The sequence below is a fragment of the Corylus avellana genome, chromosome 11 (assembly GCF_965113065.1).
Source record: "Corylus avellana chromosome 11, dhCorAvel1.hap1.2, whole genome shotgun sequence".
Lineage (NCBI taxonomy): Eukaryota > Viridiplantae > Streptophyta > Magnoliopsida > Fagales > Betulaceae > Corylus > Corylus avellana.
In genome coordinates this window covers 12,081,580-12,100,343 of record NC_142500.1, presented here as the reverse complement: position 1 = coordinate 12,100,343, position 18,764 = coordinate 12,081,580, and the positions used below count along the sequence as shown (strand labels likewise).

Sequence of the window (18,764 nt, the reverse complement as noted above, 5' to 3'; positions counted from 1 at the left end):
GAGAGCACCAAAAGCGAGAGAGAGACTCAAATGCTCATGCATACATTTATAATCCCGTAACACTCAACAGAACACCATATTGAGTTTAGAATGCAGTAAGGCTACATATCCCATTACTCATCAAAAAAAAGGTTACATATGCCATTCAAACGTACCATGCACCTCCCATTGACAAGAGCAGATGCCCATTCAAGTAGACTGTTAATGTTAGTAAGGATACAGCCCGGGCAAGTTAGCCCAGACCAACCTTAAGGCCAATCATCAAGCTTGGCCAAGCTTGAATTGGGAATTTTCAAGACCAGTTTGGGCTTGGGCTGAAAATCCCAGGCTAAATTTCATTTGGGCGGGGCTAGGGTTGAGGTTCCTAAACGCCACAGCCTAACCCATAGCCCAACCATAAACCAGATCCGTAGCTGAACCAATTCATGATGCAATACTTTTTCATTTGATTATTTGTTACTGCTCAGATAAATCTTGCTTATGTGACTTTGGTTTACCTATACATTTCAAGTTAATGGTTACTTAACCTTTTCCCGTAAATATGTCTCTCAAGTTTATCAGTAATGTTAACCATAAATATCTCACAGCCCATCAATATTGTTAAAATTTTGAATTGCTAATTATGATAAGGATAATATAATCAAAATAAGTGATATAAGTTATTTTTCTGATGAAAAACTAATTACCAACGCAATTTAACCTAACCTGAAAATATGTTTATAGCCCAACTCAACTTACAAACTAGCTCAAGCCAATCCCACATGCAAGCTTGGTTCAGGTTACGTTAAAAGGCTTGATGTCAACTTGGACCGGATTAGGATTCAAGGTTGAAATACTTGGGTTAAGCTAGGGTTGGCCTGACCAAAATGGACAGCTCTCTAAGTCTACAAACTTCAAAAACCAATGCTTCTCTAACATGGTAAAAGAGCCAGGTCATCTTTGGTCTTTGGTTCACGTCTATCAACTCTCAGTATCCCACTTTCTTCTTCTTCTTTTTTCAATTCAATTCTATCAACTCTCACCAATGCCTAATACACAATGTTCAATTACTTCTTAATAGCCTAAGCTGTTGGCCCTTAGGTATATACGCACTACGAAAAACAGTTGATTCAACAGTGGTTCTTGACATTTGCCCCCACATTGGTTAGTTTGAGCGGCCCAATAACTAAATCATAAATTCTAAACAGTTCAAGCGCATGCACAACAATGGCAAGAGCTATTGGTGCAACAAAAAATGTTTTCGGGAACATTTTCAAAGTGTCAACCAAACACTAGAAAATTAGTAGTTTTTGTTGAAATTGTTGTTAGTTTCTTAACATAGGCCAAATTTCTACAATTCTAGATATTAAGTAATTTATTGAGTATCCTGATACAAAAATAAATTTCCAGTTGATTCCTTCGTAAACGAGAAACACACTTTTGTTTCATAAATCTTCACTAGCATTTGACTTATTGTATTAGTCAACTTACATATTTTCATCTGTTTTATTTTATCTACTACTATACATGAATTACATTCTACCATATTGACGAGAGAAAGAAAAAGCAAGAAACATATGTTTGATAGGAGTTACAACTAAAGAAGTGAACGGTCCTCCCAAATCAAAATTATCCACCTCATAGTGCAATACTGCAATTCAGAGATTATTACTTGTGCAGCAGCACTCCACAGTCGCTGTGTCTCTCCCGAATAACAAGATAATGTGTCCTCAAGAATGTAATCAAGTGAACGTGAGCTTACACACCCAAAGAGCTTCTTTATAGCTGCACCAGTCATGGAACGAACCCTACTATCTTCACCATTGGCTAAGCAAACCACCAACTACACAAATAATGTCTCTGATTGCTCATCCACATTTTTACTTGGAAATTTGACGATGATTACATGAAGCATTTCACGGACAGCTTCTCTTCCAGTTGAATGCTCATGTCTGCAAGAGTAGTTAAGTCATTTCCGGACATATAAGAAGGAAAATTAAAAGAGTTTAAAAAAAAGGGGCAAAATACCTTTTATGATCAAAGATAAATAAATAAATTAAATGGTTTGGATCTGTATTAGTGAACCCTAGCCGTCTCTTTTCTCTCTAGCCGCCAGAGAGAAAAGCGAAAGCCTTCAGCCACATAGGGGAGGAGGGTTGGCCGTTTGGCCGCTGCCCTCCTCCCCTCGTCCTCCTCGCCCCAGTGCTAGTTATTTACCTGATGCCCTAGCCCCGGTGCCTTCTCTCTTCCCTTTCCTTTCCGCTCCTTTCTCCCTCTGTTTTTCTCCATTTTTGCTCCTTCCCAGCCGATTTTCTTCCTCTGCCTTCATTTTCTGCAACGGACTCCTTGGCCTTGTTTTGGCTCTTTGTGGGTTCGGATTTTGTCTGTGGTTGCCGCCGACCTGTGTCGCCGCTTCGCTGCCCACTATTAGGGTTTTCTTTCATGCGTCCCCACCGCGTTGAGCTCCCACGCCCCTTACGCGGCGGTTTTCGGCCTGCACAGGTTCGGCTCCCTTCCGGCTATCGTCTTCCCACTTTGTGCTCATTTTCCTTGTTCTTTCCCTGTTTTGGTAGTTCTTTGTTGTTTTTTTCCCTTTTTTTTCTTGTTTGTGGTTGTTTTCAGGTCCTGCTTTGCCGGTCTTCTCTGCGTCTGTTCGCCGCCCACCGTCCACTGTTGGGCCTTTTGATGAGTCCCTGCCACGATGAGCTTCCAACGCCCCTTCGGTTTTCGGTTCTCGACGTGTGCGTGATCGGAGTGTGATGTCTATTTTCTTGTTTTATTTCCCTACTCTGTTGCTTCTTTAAGATGTATTTGTACTTTGGCGTATGTTTTTCCCTGTATTGTTTAATTTCTCTGTGTTCGGATTGTAATAAGGCTCTTTCTTCTCTCACTCGATCTATGTTGCCTTCGGGTTAATTAGTTTTGGTCCAAACCTTTGGGTTGTGGATGTGATCATTATCCTGGTCTTCGGGTTGAGGAGGAAGAGTTTCAGCATGAGAGTCTTTCCGCTCTCAGGGTCGAGGAATAATTACTATCCATGCATTTGGTTGAGTCTATTTGTTACAAATCTAGTATTAAATCTGATTTTAGTCATGGGTTAGCAGATTGGTCTCAAATCTTGTACTAAACCTAGTAATCTTGTAGCTTTACGCTATGGTTGCTTCAGAGCTTTACACTGTGATGTAAAGCTTTATGCTCGTAGTATTATTGAATGAAATGTTATGTTTTTCTCAAAAAAAAAAAAAAAAATACAACTTAGTGGGTATTTAAAGGGAGGCAAATCTATATATGAATTTAAGGAAATATCCGAGAAGATATCAAGAAAATAAAAGGAAACTACTGGAAAATAACAAAGTCTTTAGCAATATTTTCCTTCTCGAGTGAGGGAGAGATAAGAAGAGAGATCCATGTGGGGGGTTGCTTACCAAAATTGGGGAGTCTGGAGAGATCCATGTGGGGAGTCTGGAGAGAACGCTGCAGTGAATTTAGGAGATGAGAGGGTGGATTTGCAAAAATTGGGGAAATTTTGAGAAGGGCGGGTAAATTAAATTTTCACCCATTTCGGCAGCTAGCACCAAAAATTTAGGTAAATGTCTATTTTAACCTTTGTTATTATAAAAATATCCTTATATTTCAAGGGTAATTGAATAATATGTGCAATTTAATAACATCACAATAATCATTAAATATGAATATTAAATAATAAAATCCTTATATTTCAAGGGTAATTGAATAATATGTGCAATTTAATAACATCACAATAATCATTAAATATGAATATTAAATAATAAAATCCTTATATTTCAAGGGTAATTGAATAAATATGTGCAATTTAATAACATCATAATAATCATTAAATATGAATATTAAATAATAAAAGCGAATAATTATTAATGTTTAATCATATAATCATTAGATCATGTTCTATAAAATCGAAAATTGTACGAATTGTTAGAGATCATATGATAATACTTAGATCATGTCATCACATACTTAGGAATTATGATCATTATGACTCAAAATTATCATATTATTATATGATAATCGTTAGATCATATTATCATACTTAGGAATTAATCATATTATTATATATATGATAATTGTTAATTAGATCATATTATCATATTTAGGAATTATGATCATTATGACTAATATTGATCATATGGTCTTAGATCTTGGACAACATGATCTAATGATTCATATGTAACTAATGATAATACTAAGATGTAATGATTATATTCATATCATATAGTAATTATATCAATCATATAACATATGGTCTTATGAGATTCATATGATCATACTTAAGAATTTGGATAACTATGAGTCATAATGATCATACTTATCATAGATAATCTAATAAGTCATATGATATATGATATTATGAGGCATTAAAAATTTGAAATATTATCTTAAATTCCATTAAACACATTCCATTGAAAATTGCATTAACCAAATTCATATATCCCTAATTGAAAAACCCAATACAATATCTAGTTATAAAACAAAAACCAAAACCATAATATTGTTAGCCTCCAAGTCATGTCCAATGTAAATATAAAAACTATTACAATCTACTACATTTTGCATCATTTGGTCAAGTGGAATGAGTAAGATCTTTCATCATTGCCTAAAGTTTTCAATTAGGGGTCTCAACTCTACCCTCAATGCTGCTCTTTCTTGTGCATCTTCCTATATACAATAAACATTTAGAACATAGTTGACAAAACCAAATGAATGTAATACAACATAACATAATTTAGGAAATAGATGGATTATAATTTAATCTCTCGTTGTCACCTCAACTCTACTACCTCTAACCTTAGTGCCGTAAGTTCTTGTGCATCTTCTGATGTCGAAGCACAGGCAATAGATTGTGAACTACCATGACCCGGAAGGGATGAAGGGGTAATCCCTAGTCCAAACCCACACATGCAACCATGATGTTCCTTACCCAAAGATTTTGAGTAGGCATCATTATGATGGTACATCATGCTGCCTACTTGGGTACCCTTTTGCGAGTTTGGAGGCTCCTGCATTATGCTTTCCTCAATTTGAGACTATAACCAAGTGAAGCCATGAAATACTGTAGTAAGCACATTAAGCTTAGTGAATAAATAAATAAAATTTAAAATAATACTAGTTAATTAGCTAGTGGTATTAAATATTACTTACAACAATTCGTCTTGTCTCCTCGTTCACATGCATGCCATCATTATGCTTATGTGTGTCAACAATGATTGCGGGCCTGGTTGGTATAGCCCCAGCAGATTTCCTCTACACATTTCAATTTATCACGTTTGTAAGCAAAATCAACAACTTCAATTGTACTACTAACTAAAAACTAAGTATCATTTCGTTGGTGCGTCGAGCAAAGCTTTTTGGCCTTGATATGTGGTGGATTTCTTCCTTTGATCGGCTCACCTTAGCAACTTGCGCCTTCTCCTACGTTGTCAATATAATAGTGGCAAACATTTATAATTCTATAGTTGCTTATAAATTATTTTTATAAGTTTGGTACCTGAACTTTTCCATCTTTCCAGTAGTTTACAAGATTCGCAAATTGCATGATGTTAATTTTGGTTGAGTCAGCACTCGCCACTATTTTTGCAGCAGTTAATGAATTGCTAAAGTGAGTAGTCTTCAATTCATTCCGATAGTCCCGCAATTGCTTTCCCATATTTTGCAATACCCACTTTTTGATTTTCGGGGCTTGGCGTTCTGGTATGAAGAACTTTTTCTACAATCAAATAAAAAAATTAATGATGTTATTGTTGCAATTTTTAAAATTATTACAAAATATATAGAAGACGTCAACATAAAATGAAATTTTCATACTTGTATTAAGTTCCACGTATCCGCCTTGTGTCTATTAGGAACTTTCTTCCAATTCACAACATCTATAGGCATAATGTTCATATCCTTAACAAGTGTGCCAGCGAAAGTACTGAACTTCCCGCCTTGATTGCAAAGTGGCTGACCCAAGGCATTAAATTCAATGATTACTTTTTCATCCTCCGGTAAATTCCATATGCCTAGCATGCAGGTAACACCATGCCTTCTGTTGTGCCTGCAATGTGTAGGAAATAAAATTAATGTTAAGAATTTGGAAAATATATTTCAATTAATTTTAAAAATGCAACAATATGTTAAACATACCGCCGGTGTCTACCTCCCCAGGCATGGGAATTGTCTGCTCAGGATCCTCATTAAGTAGAAAAGCCCCTAAATCATCGTTGCTAGTAGCTCCTTGGAGTGAAGCTCCATCGCCTATGGAATCATGTTGTAACACAACACCTCAATGACATACAATATTGTCCGCTTTTGGCTTCCCCAAACCAGACTTCCCAGGAGGCCTCCCATCTTGGTTCTACTCCAGCACTTCCCAGGAGGTCACCCATCTTGGTATTATTCCAGCAGAAGCACGCTTAACTGCGGAGTTCTGATAGGATCATGACCACCACGGCTTTAAAACGCGTTGTTGTCATTAAGGGTGTAGTATACATTTAAGCACATCTTCATCTCCATACCCAGGCAATGTGAGACGTCACAATCACCCCCTTCTAGGACCCAGCGTCCCCGCTGGCGACCCCCATGGGATTAGCCCATTCTTGGCGTCCATCCTAGCGAGTGCCCACTAGCGATCTTCATGGGCTTATGCACACTCCCCCCATCTCATACTAGGCAATGTCTCAGATAACATTTTGTAACACCCTACCTCAATGACATATAATATTGTCCGCTTTTGGCTTCCCCAAACCAGACTTTCTAGGAGGTCACCCATTCTGGTACTACTCCAACAAAAGCACGCTTAACTGCGGAGTTCTGATGGGACCATGACCATCACGGCTTTAAAACGTGTTGTTGTCATTAAGGGTGTAGTATAAATTTAAGCACATCATCATCTCCATACCTAGGCAATGTGGGACGTCACACATGTTGTGTAGGGGCCTCCATAGGCTGCACAGATCGGGTAGTCCTCAATCGTTTGTTCGGGGCCATATGCCTACACCAATCAACATCATATCAAACTAATAGCACCAAAGTATGTAATAATCACAAAAAAAATCATCACCAATCATGTGAACACTTACATCCACACTCTTGCATGGACAAATGAACATTTCAAAAGTGAATACATAACGATGACTATGTTAAGCCATCCTAACTTTCATCATGATGAATTTCATCTCTCAAATCCTCAGGGGTATCAAGTGTTATTCCTTCTATGCCATTTCGATCATATACAAGATTATCAATGACATCCTTAAGTACTCCTTCAATGTTAAGGTTGGAAGGTTCATTATCATTATAGTCATCCACATCATTTTCATCCACGTGCCCTTCACCAGCGTCAAATACGTCTCTTGGTTTTATCTTCACAACAACAACCTAATTCAGGTTTCTTTCATCAGCTACATAATATACTTAAGAAACTTGGGAAGATAATACGAATGGATCATCAATAATCTGTTCCCCAGTGTGTGTTAGACGCGAAAAATTCACAAGGCTATAGCCAAAGTCATCAATCTTGTAACCTCTACCTGGAGCAATGTTTGTCCAATCACACTTGAATAGTACATATCGAGATCCATCATAATATTGAACCTCAATGATGCGTGTTAGTTGGCCGTAGTATGCAGTGTCATCTTCAAATACACAAACTCCACTATTTTGTGTTGATTTGCCCTTTTCATAATCTTTAATGCGAAACATCACGCCATTCACAACATATCACTTAAATTCTTTGGCCACCTTTATAGGTCCTATAGAATGAGATGCAATTTTACCATCAATTTCATTTCTATGAAAGTCATCCATGTTTTGAACCTGATATTTGCACATTGTTATTTGCGATTAGTGTAACAATTAAGTGTGTAATCTCGTAATATTAGTTATTTGAATTAAAAATAACACTTACATAACCCTAGAACCAATCACAAAATTGATCTCTGTGCAACTTATCTAATTCATTTGTCATTCGTCGATTCCTATGATTTCTCGTCTTTAGCTCCTCCTTGTGCATCCTATATTTGTGGGTGGCACCACAAATTCATGTTATGATTACTTTTTCAAAATGTAATGAATTTCTAAGTGTACAAATTAAAAATGAAACTCACATGCAGAATAGAATGAAATCATCAGAGTTGAAGAGTATTTATCGATGTGCCTGAGTTAATGATTTTTCATCAAGATTGAAACTCTTGACCTCTCCTCTAGCATCGTCATGGTTTCTAATGGGTCTATTGAATACCGTTCGCGATGATTCCAAATAACGCGAACAAAACGTCAATAATTCCTCTTCTATGGACACTTAAGCAATACAACCTTCAGGTGATGCTTTATTGCGTACATAACCCTTATATCGAAGTAAGCACCTATATTAAATAAAGTATATAAGTATCATGTCAAATAAGAAAAAAATAATACTAGTTTGCAATATAATAATTTCATACCTTTCAAAGACATACATCCATCGATAGTGAACGGGTCCACCTAGCCTACATTCAGTAGCCAAATGTATGAGAAGGTATACCATCACTGTGAAAAATCCTGATGGGAAGACCATTTCCAATTGGTATAGTATGTAAGGGATTCGAGACTCAAGTCGATCCAAATCTTCCAATTTTAGGGTTTTGGAACAAATCTCTTTAAGGTAACCAGACAACTCAATTAAAGGTTTCACAACCTTATTCGGTAAGGATCCGCGCAAAGCAATTGGTATAAGTTGTTGCATTAGAATACGGCTATCATAACTCTTCAAACCTACAATACTATATCCTTCAACTCTGATACAACGTGACACGTTTGAAGCATGTCTATCAGGCATTTTTACATTCTATATAACTTTTAAGAAGTCTGTTTTCTCCTCCTTAGTCATTGTGAAACAGGCTGCGGGCAAATACGTCTTGTTTGCACCTTTAGGAACTGGGTGAAGTTCAGGTCTTAAACCCAATTCTTTTAAGTCCAAACGTGCTTTTATGTTATCCTTTGTTTCGTTCTTCATGTTCAACAACGTGACAATAATATTGTCAACAACATTTTTCTCTATATGCATTACATCAAGATTGTGGCGCAACATATTATTTTTCCTATAAGGCAATGTGAAGAAAATACTTCGCTTCTTCCATACTGATTGCTCATCAAGACCCACCTCTTTCCTAATAGCCTCAGCGACACTATCAACAGCTTGAACTTGTCTCCATATTTCATCGCCAGCTAGCATAGGAGGTGGATGATCCAATTCTTGGGTACCATCAAACAACGTTCTTTTCTTTCTCCACCTATGATCCATTGACAAGTATTGTCTATGCCCTATATAGCAAAATTTGGTTCCATATTTTAACCACTTAGACTTTGTATTACCCATACAACAAGGACATGCATTCCGTCCTTTTGTCCTCAACCCAGACAAATCACCATACGTAGGGAAATCATTTATTGTCCACATCAAGGTAGCACGCATCGTAAACATCTCATTAGAGGATACATCATAAGTTGGTTCTCCAACATCCCACAATTCCTTCAACTCTAAGTAAAGGCTCTAGGTACACATCTATTTTGAAAGAGGGTGATTTTCGGCCTGGGATAATCAACGACAACATTAAAGATGATTGTTTCATGCACATCCAAGGAGGTAAATTGTACGGTACCAAAATAACCAGCCACGTACTGTAACTTGTACTCATGTTTCCGAAAGGATTAAAACCATCTAATGCTAATCTAAGTCTGACATTGCATGAGTCAAAAGCAAAATTGGGGTACTGTGAATCAAATGCCTTCCAAGCTAAGGCATCAGCTGTAACATCCCCAGCCCGTTAAGGCTGAGTTTGCCACTTTTCTTCTTTTACAACGAAAGTTTTTGCAAAGATCTATAAGGTCTATCAGAGTACTTGATTTTAAAGGATACGAAAAATGTATAAAACATTATTCAAGAGATTTTATTACAAGCGAAATTAGAAAACATTAAACTTTAGTTGCGGAATATCATATCATTACAATAACTTATATGAAAAGACTTTGAAAATTAATAATTATTCCCACCCCATTCCGGCCTCCTATTCCAGCATCCTTTCTACCTGAAAACAAGAAATAAAACTGAATGAGCCCAAAGGGGGCCCAGCAAGTAAAATCCACAACCATAAATAGTTTTACTCCTTGTTCTCAGTTTTGAAAATCATTTTCGCAAATAAATATAATTCTAGCCATAATAATATCTGTATGTACGGTTGCATCTCCCGTAACATATACATACTATTACATCTAGTAATAGATCATCGTTGTAAATCATCTTTATAAATCATCATCATAATGCATTATTATAAATAATCTCTGTAAATCATCATAGCATATCATCGTTGAAAATATAGTATCATTTTCTCATAATAAGGCCCATGTACACTATTACCCCTGTGCACGAGGGTTGCGGGTCCTTGTGACCATGGCACTGAACTGTGGCCACAGCCATGCCCGACCGTCAATTAACTCTTTCTTGGTGCACTCAACGGTCTAGTTGATGGAATACCACCTTCTGGCATAGCCTCCTTCAGTGGTTTCGCCTCCATCCGAGTATCGGTACCGAACTCTCATCTTATCTTATCTTGGGGCCAAAAATACTCTCCTCCATACATATGCCCTCATTTCATAAACATTTATCTCATCTCTTGTACTTTTCTTTGTACTTATTTTGATGCATCTTAGGGCAACATGTAGGAGGGTTTATCATCATTTTTCTTTCTTATAATCATCATCATTTCTCAACTTTCTTTTCTTAAAATGGAAACTTTTCCAAATATAAACTTGTTGTACTTAGAAAGCATTTAAACAAATAGAAACTTTCTAGATAATTCTTTTAGAAATTCTTCATGCATGCAACATAACTTCATAATACGTAAATAAAATAATCATTTACAATTTACTAAAGAATGAATAAATAGCATGACATGAAGTAACTTTTAGAAGGGGTAGTGAATTTACTTACCTCTAGACTGAAGCTAAAAGTGGTATGAAGGAATCCAGTTGCTCCAATATGACTAACACCACTAGTATATCTTTTGAAACGAATTTCTAAAGTCCGCTATCTCTTGTGTTCTTTCTTTCTTGTAGCGCTTGGTCTCGCCCTTTCTCTCTCTGTTCTGAGTAAACACTCTTAGAAAGAAGAAAGACCGAGTAAAAAGCGGAAGAAGGAAGAATATATGCAAGAGATGGGAGAGGAGATGAGTGGTGAAAATTCTGAAGGAGAAGAGCTCTATTTATAGGAGAAAATCAAACACTATTCTACCGTCAATTTACAATTATACCCTCATTTTACTATTTCACCAACCCTATACTATTTCACCAACCCTATACTATTTCACCAACCCTATACTATTCTACCTTCAATTTACAATTATACCCTCATTCTATCTTCAATTTACAATTATACCCTCATTTTACTATTTCACCAACCCTATACTATTTCACCAACCCTATACTATTCTACCTATCCTATACTATTCTACCTTCTTATTCTACCATCCTTATACCTACCATTTACTATCTTATTATTTCACCAATTACCATTCTCTAATTACCACTCTCATAAATTTCCCAAGAATTAAAAATCCTTAACTACAATGGATATTAAAATAACATCATTATCAAAATAATCTATTTAAATAGCTTTGAAAATTCTGGGACACTACAATCTTCCCTCCTTATTAGAATTTCGTCCTCGAAATTAAAACCTATAATATTATCGTCCAATCTTCAAGTTGAGGGATTCAGATAATATTCCTTTCAATCCTTCATCAAAGCTTACTCTCTATTATCATATTGAAATTCCATCTCCTTCTTCTATGAGTAAATCTTATTCATAGTCTAAAGTCTCATTTTCTGCAATCATTCATCAATTCACACTAAAATCTTACCTCAAAATCTTTTCCATTGTTTCTTTCCAACCTCAATAACAACAATCGAGTTATTCATCAACAGTCTACAATCAAGGTTTAAACATCAAATTAATAAATCATGTGATCAATAGTTCATACCTCCAATCATCATAGTCCTCATTTCAAGCCTGCAATAATTCTCTCGATCTAATTTAATCAATCTTATCAAAAAGGTGTAAAAATCATCCCCGCCTATATTCTCTTTAGTATCTCAGTATTCCAAATCATGCATACGAAATTTTAATATGATGCTCTAATAATTATTAACTTCTCACCATCATAAACCTGTAAAAGTAAATAGCACCAACATTCTACAGTTTATATTTTCCAAAAACATCATTACATGAATATACCTCAGAAGTGACATCATAATTCGATTCATTCTAAATACACAACCGTTTCTATTTTCTCATCCCAACTTTTGTGTTGATGCTACAATATCAGCGAAAATCTTTCAGTACTACATCTTTACTTGATAAATCATAACTCAACAATAGAAACTCGTAATTATGATTTCAACTCAAACGAAATACACGATTACATCAAATGTAAGATTCTCATCCATTCTTGACTAATACATATTGTGCTTGCTGCGTTCTAGAGATGAAATTGATAAGCAAGCAAAGTAGGATATGGGTAAGTTTCCAGGCTGGAAGTTCCAAAGTACACATGCTATAATTTCTTTCCCTTGGGTCTTGCAAGGTCAAGAAGAGAAAGAGAGAAAGATAGTCCTGTTGCTTTCTAGAAATGAAGATTTGAAAAGTATTTCAGGACATGGCATGTATGTGAGACTTTCAAAATACCCACATCGGATGCTCTCTCTCTTCTGTCATTTACGAAGACTGAGAAGGAAAGAGAGATATTTAGCCTGAGAAGCATGATCAAGGATAATCTTGCTTCATCAGGACATGATCAACGATAATCTTGCTTCAATGGTTTACTACTGAGAATCAAATCGTGAGGCTGCATTTTTCTCTTGAGGATACGCTCAACTAGGAGGAAAAGTCGAGCTTTCATTGTATGGAAGGCTATTAACAGAAGATTTCAGGCGAAGGGGTATGATCAGAAGGCATGTGTTGCAATGGAGAAAGAGGTGGGAATTTATAGAAAAGATTTCTGGTAATGAACGAGCGCGTGGTGCGCGTTGGCATGACAATTCATTCAGTTGCCCACGCATGGTATTTGAAGTCGTTGATTGAACAGTGGGTTTGAAAAATGAGCTCAGTCGAATTTATGACAGGAGACAAGATCCTACTTCCACGGGATCTTTTGACAAAATTTCCATCGCGGCCCGAGGTCGCCTAACGCTTTGTTGTTTACTGTTTATTTCACCTGAAGTGAAAAATTCCTTTAAAGCCACTCGTCTGCTACTTCCAGAAACTTCACAAAATTTCTTCAGTTCCTAACGCTTAGTCTCTTCTCAGTACTTCATCTCTCCCAATTTCTTCGTATTCTCAACTATTTTTCCTTACTCTCCTAAATATGGGAGTATCATCATCATCCGTTAACAACCTCGATTTGAATGTTGCTCCTGCAGCACAACCCATTGTTATGCCTGACGTGCAACCGGAGGTGCCTGTTGTTCCTCCTGAAGTGTCTGCTATTCATCCCGTCGTACCTGTTACACACCCTAATGAACCTGCTGCATATCCTAACGTATGGCAGCCAACTTTTGTCTTTGACAATCGTCCTATCACTATTCACGATTCTGTCATGCTCCATGATTCTACTGCTGTAGCAGTGGCCAAAGGTTTTGTAATTCCACGGGATCAAACATTCTTAGCGGATAGGTCGGATACTGATGCTATTAATAATTCATTGGCATTCAGTATCCAAGGTGCTGCTTCAGTTTCTGACATGGCACGACGTTTGAGTGCCAGAAATGTTGAGCTGAAAGTCTCAAGAAACCAAATCGGGGTCTTACAGCGACTGCTCAAATACTACAAACGAAAACACGTGGATTTGAAGCAGGAGAATACTCAGCTGAAAAAGATGATGTTATCTTACGCAGAATACTTGGGACCAAAGATGCTAGAAATGGAGAAGAATACCGAACGTCTCCAGCGACAGCACGAAAAACTCCGGGTCGATGTTCAGGGGTATTGCAAGTCTCTCCGCACACGCTCTAGTCAGGTACCTCATTAGAAATAAATATTCTCTTTGATAATTCAATTATATAAATATATACGATTCTGCTCATACTAGGTTTTCTCTGTGCAGAAATAATCTTTCTGGAGCAGCTCTGAGGAATCATCTGCTCATCATTACCACGTATCTCTTTATGCAACAAATTCCCTTCTTTTTCTTTCTTTTCTTTTTTTTTTTTTTTTTTTTTTTTTTTTTTTTTTATGGACACTGGTATGTAATATTATAAGGAGCTTGTTCTCCAAACATTTCTTTTCGTAATCATTCAGTACTCATTTAATATTCATTATGAAATCATTCTGTCATTGTAATAACTTCCTTTAAACAAACAATCTGTTTAAAAAGTTAATCACTCAATAAAACATCTAAGTATGCACCATCACATGTTTTCAACCTCTAAAATACTTTAATATCATTGAACATATATCTTATAAGAGAAATTTAGATCATGTCACTATATTATATCACTGTATTATATTGTCTTTCAACTCTTACCTTTATGCTTCTATTTACCTCAAGAATAATAATCCATTATCTTTACTTAGTAAAAGAAAATTATATCAAAAGCTTTGGCATGTAACTAAAATTTCTCATAATTTCATATCCACTAATGCCTCAAAATTTAAATATTATCCACAACCTAGGAGCATCAATTCATCCTCAAAACTTTAAGCATCACTTCAATATAATTTACCTCAATTACAGAAAACCTAGCACCTCAAATTCTAAGAATCACCTCAAAGATTTCATGAATTGTACCTTAAAGTCATCACAATCATTTGAAAATATCAAAATCCTTAAACCACAACTTTATATCTCAAAATATCTTATAGATTCTAGGGTATACCTTATTTGCATTTATCCCTGCAATACTTAGGCATTCACTTCATGTCACTACGTAATCCTTATTCATCAATCCATATATTATAACATCAATCATAGTATCATTATTGTCATCGACCAAACCTTAGCCATTACCAAAAACTCATATAAACTCTTATATCATTAATTCAGTTCAAGAATCATTTCACAATCGACATCCATAAGACCATTCGTTACTAAGTCACTTACACCATTTGTCTCACAACCTAAATCAATAAAACCATTTTGTCACCAAATTAATTTCACAAATTAGCTCGCAACCCAAATCTATAAAATCATCATACGATTTTTAAATCATGATCAATAATCTTTTCTAAATCCTCGAGACACCTTAAAATATACCCTTATCAATCGATACTCTAGAAAACTGCCGCAAATCCAAATAGGCAGATACTATAGATCACAACCTATCTATAAAATAAAAATTCATCTCCGTCATTAACTTGATCACAATAATAAAATCCTCCAAATTAATCACACTAAGATGATTTTTTTTTTTTTTTTTTTTTTAACAAAAAATTAACCATTAGAAAAATGCTCATACATCATTTATTAGAGACCACACAACAATGCACACTCTACTTGGCCGGAATGTGGCTTCTCATTAACCCCCCAATTTTTTTTTTTTTTTTTTTTTTTGAAAAGTCTGCCAGAACCTTATAACCTTTGCTCTGATACCAAAATTGTAACATCCCCAGCCCGTTAAGGCTGAGTTTGCCACTTTTCTTCTTTTACAACGAAAGTTTTTGCAAAGATCTATAAGGTCTATCAGAGTACTTGATTTTAAAGGATACGAAAAATGTATAAAACATTATTCAAGAGATTTTATTACAAGCGAAATTAGAAAACATTAAACTTTAGTTGCGGAATATCATATCATTACAATAACTTATATGAAAAGACTTTGAAAATTAATAATTATTCCCACCCCATTCCGGCCTCCTATTCCAGCATCCTTTCTACCTGAAAACAAGAAATAAAACTGAATGAGCCCAAAGGGGGCCCAGCAAGTAAAATCCACAACCATAAATAGTTTTACTCCTTGTTCTCAGTTTTGAAAATCATTTTCGCAAATAAATATAATTCTAGCCATAATAATATCTGTATGTACGGTTGCATCTCCCGTAACATATACATACTATTACATCTAGTAATAGATCATCGTTGTAAATCATCTTTATAAATCATCATCATAATGCATTATTATAAATAATCTCTGTAAATCATCATAGCATATCATCGTTGAAAATATAGTATCATTTTCTCATAATAAGGCCCATGTACACTATTACCCCTGTGCACGAGGGTTGCGGGTCCTTGTGACCATGGCACTGAACTGTGGCCACAGCCATGCCCGACCGTCAATTAACTCTTTCTTGGTGCACTCAACGGTCTAGTTGATGGAATACCACCTTCTGGCATAGCCTCCTTCAGTGGTTTCGCCTCCATCCGAGTATCGGTACCGAACTCTCATCTTATCTTATCTTGGGGCCAAAAATACTCTCCTCCATACATATGCCCTCATTTCATAAACATTTATCTCATCTCTTGTACTTTTCTTTGTACTTCTTTTGATGCATCTTAGGGCAACATGTAGGAGGGTTTATCATCATTTTTCTTTCTTATAATCATCATCATTTCTCAACTTTCTTTTCTTAAAATGGAAACTTTTCCAAATATAAACTTGTTGTACTTAGAAAGCATTTAAACAAATAGAAACTTTCTAGATAATTCTTTTAGAAATTCTTCATGCATGCAACATAACTTCATAATACGTAAATAAAATAATCATTTACAATTTACTAAAGAATGAATAAATAGCATGACATGAAGTAACTTTTAGAAGGGGTAGTGAATTTACTTACCTCTAGACTGAAGCTAAAAGTGGTATGAAGGAATCCAGTTGCTCCAATATGACTAACACCACTAGTATATCTTTTGAAACTAATTTCTAAAGTCCGCTATCTCTTGTGTTCTTTCTTTCTTGTAGCGCTTGGTCTCGCCCTTTCTCTCTCTGTTCTGAGTAAACACTCTTAGAAAGAAGAAAGACCGAGTAAAAAGCGGAAGAAGGAAGAATATATGCAAGAGATGGGAGAGGAGATGAGTGGTGAAAATTCTGAAGGAGAAGAGCTCTATTTATAGGAGAAAATCAAACACTATTCTACCGTCAATTTACAATTATACCCTCATTTTACTATTTCACCAACCCTATACTATTTCACCAACCCTATACTATTTCACCAACCCTATACTATTCTACCTTCAATTTACAATTATACCCTCATTCTATCTTCAATTTACAATTATACCCTCATTTTACTATTTCACCAACCCTATACTATTTCACCAACCCTATACTATTTCACCAACCCTATACTATTCTACCTATCCTATACTATTCTACCTTCTTATTCTACCATCCTTATACCTACCATTTACTATCTTATTATTTCACCAATTACCATTCTCTAATTACCACTCTCATAAATTTCCCAAGAATTAAAAATCCTTAGCTACAATGGATATTAAAATAACATCATTATCAAAATAATCTATTTAAATAGCTTTGAAAATTCTGGGACACTACATCAGCTGGATGCCTTAGTACCCCATCATTCGTGCGATTCTCTGCATGCCACTTCATATCTAAAGCGATTTTTGATGACATAAATAGCCTCTGGAATCTTGATTTCAAAGGAAACCACCGTAAAATCTTCTTCGGTTTTTTCTTCGATTTTTTAGATGACTCAGCCACATTCATAATATCCTTCCACTTCGATTTTCCACACACTGTACAATTTTCCAGATTCTTGTTGTCTTTCCAGAACAACATGCAGTCAGTACGACAGACCGGAATCTTCTCATATCCAAGCCTCAACTCCTTCATGTACTTTTTAACTTGATATGTGTTATTAGGCAACGACGCATCCGGTGGAAGCATTTTACTCAACTTTTCAGGCAACAGTGTAAATGAGTTATTACTCCACCCAGACATAAACTTTTATTATACAAGTCTACAATAGCAGTAAACTTAGTATATTCTGTGCACCCTTCATATAGTGGCTTTTTAGCATCATTGAGGAATTCAAAAAACTTTTCAGTACCCTGACTAGTACCTTGTCGATCTTCGTGTATTCCTTCAGCTTCCCCACCCATTTCGGATATAGGGCATTGACTAGTACCTTGTCGATCTTCGTGTACTCCTTCAGCTTCCCCACCCATTTCGGATATAGAGCATTGACTCATATTAGGATCCGTCACAATAGGAAAAACCTCATGCAACATGTCAAGCATTCCACTGAAACCGTCATGTATTGGCTCCCTATGAAAGGGGGGTGTTAGTAGCCTGATGACTAGAAGTAGTCCCAAGTTGTTCTCCATGAGCATACCAACAAGTGTAACCTTGAAAAATTCCATAATTTATCAAATGTGCGTGTACCATACCCCATACCCACGAGGGCCATTGGCACACCTCGTACATGGGCAACAAATCTTCCCATTATGAATTCTGTTGTTAGATGCAAACTCCAAAAAGTCATTAACCCCCCTCACATACTCCTCCGACCATTTATTCTTTGTCATCCAACTTTTGTCCATTGCTAACTACATCAAATGCGTAGAAACATATTAACCAGCAACTTTTGTCCATTACTAACTATAACACATTGAATCATTTTTCCTTTTTCTAATTGTATTTAGCACCCACTAGCCTAATAATGAAAAATATATTTCTACATTTGTTTTAGTGAAAGCTTGATTATATATTGATTAATATATACGATAATTCCATATTTGGAAAAAAAAAATTATAAATTTAGTGAAATGCTT

At 35.9% G+C, this 18,764-nt stretch overlaps 1 protein-coding gene and 1 pseudogene across 1 annotated transcript; both read right to left on the bottom strand.

The window, feature by feature from the left end:
* Positions 1 to 4,643: 4,643 nt before the first annotated feature.
* On the bottom strand, positions 4,644 to 6,380 carry LOC148583095 (uncharacterized). Its single transcript, XM_088511552.1, has 7 exons — positions 6,319 to 6,380; positions 5,818 to 6,049; positions 5,501 to 5,719; positions 5,404 to 5,424; positions 5,155 to 5,256; positions 4,801 to 5,039; positions 4,644 to 4,671 (listed from the first exon to the last, which is right to left on the bottom strand). The coding sequence occupies exons 1-7, from the start codon at positions 6,378 to 6,380 to the stop codon at positions 4,644 to 4,646; spliced, it is 903 nt and encodes a 300-aa protein (XP_088367678.1).
* A 1,715-nt stretch (positions 6,381 to 8,095) lies between these two features.
* On the bottom strand, positions 8,096 to 18,378 carry LOC148583094 (uncharacterized; annotated as a pseudogene).
* Between the last annotated feature and the right edge of the window lie 386 nt (positions 18,379 to 18,764).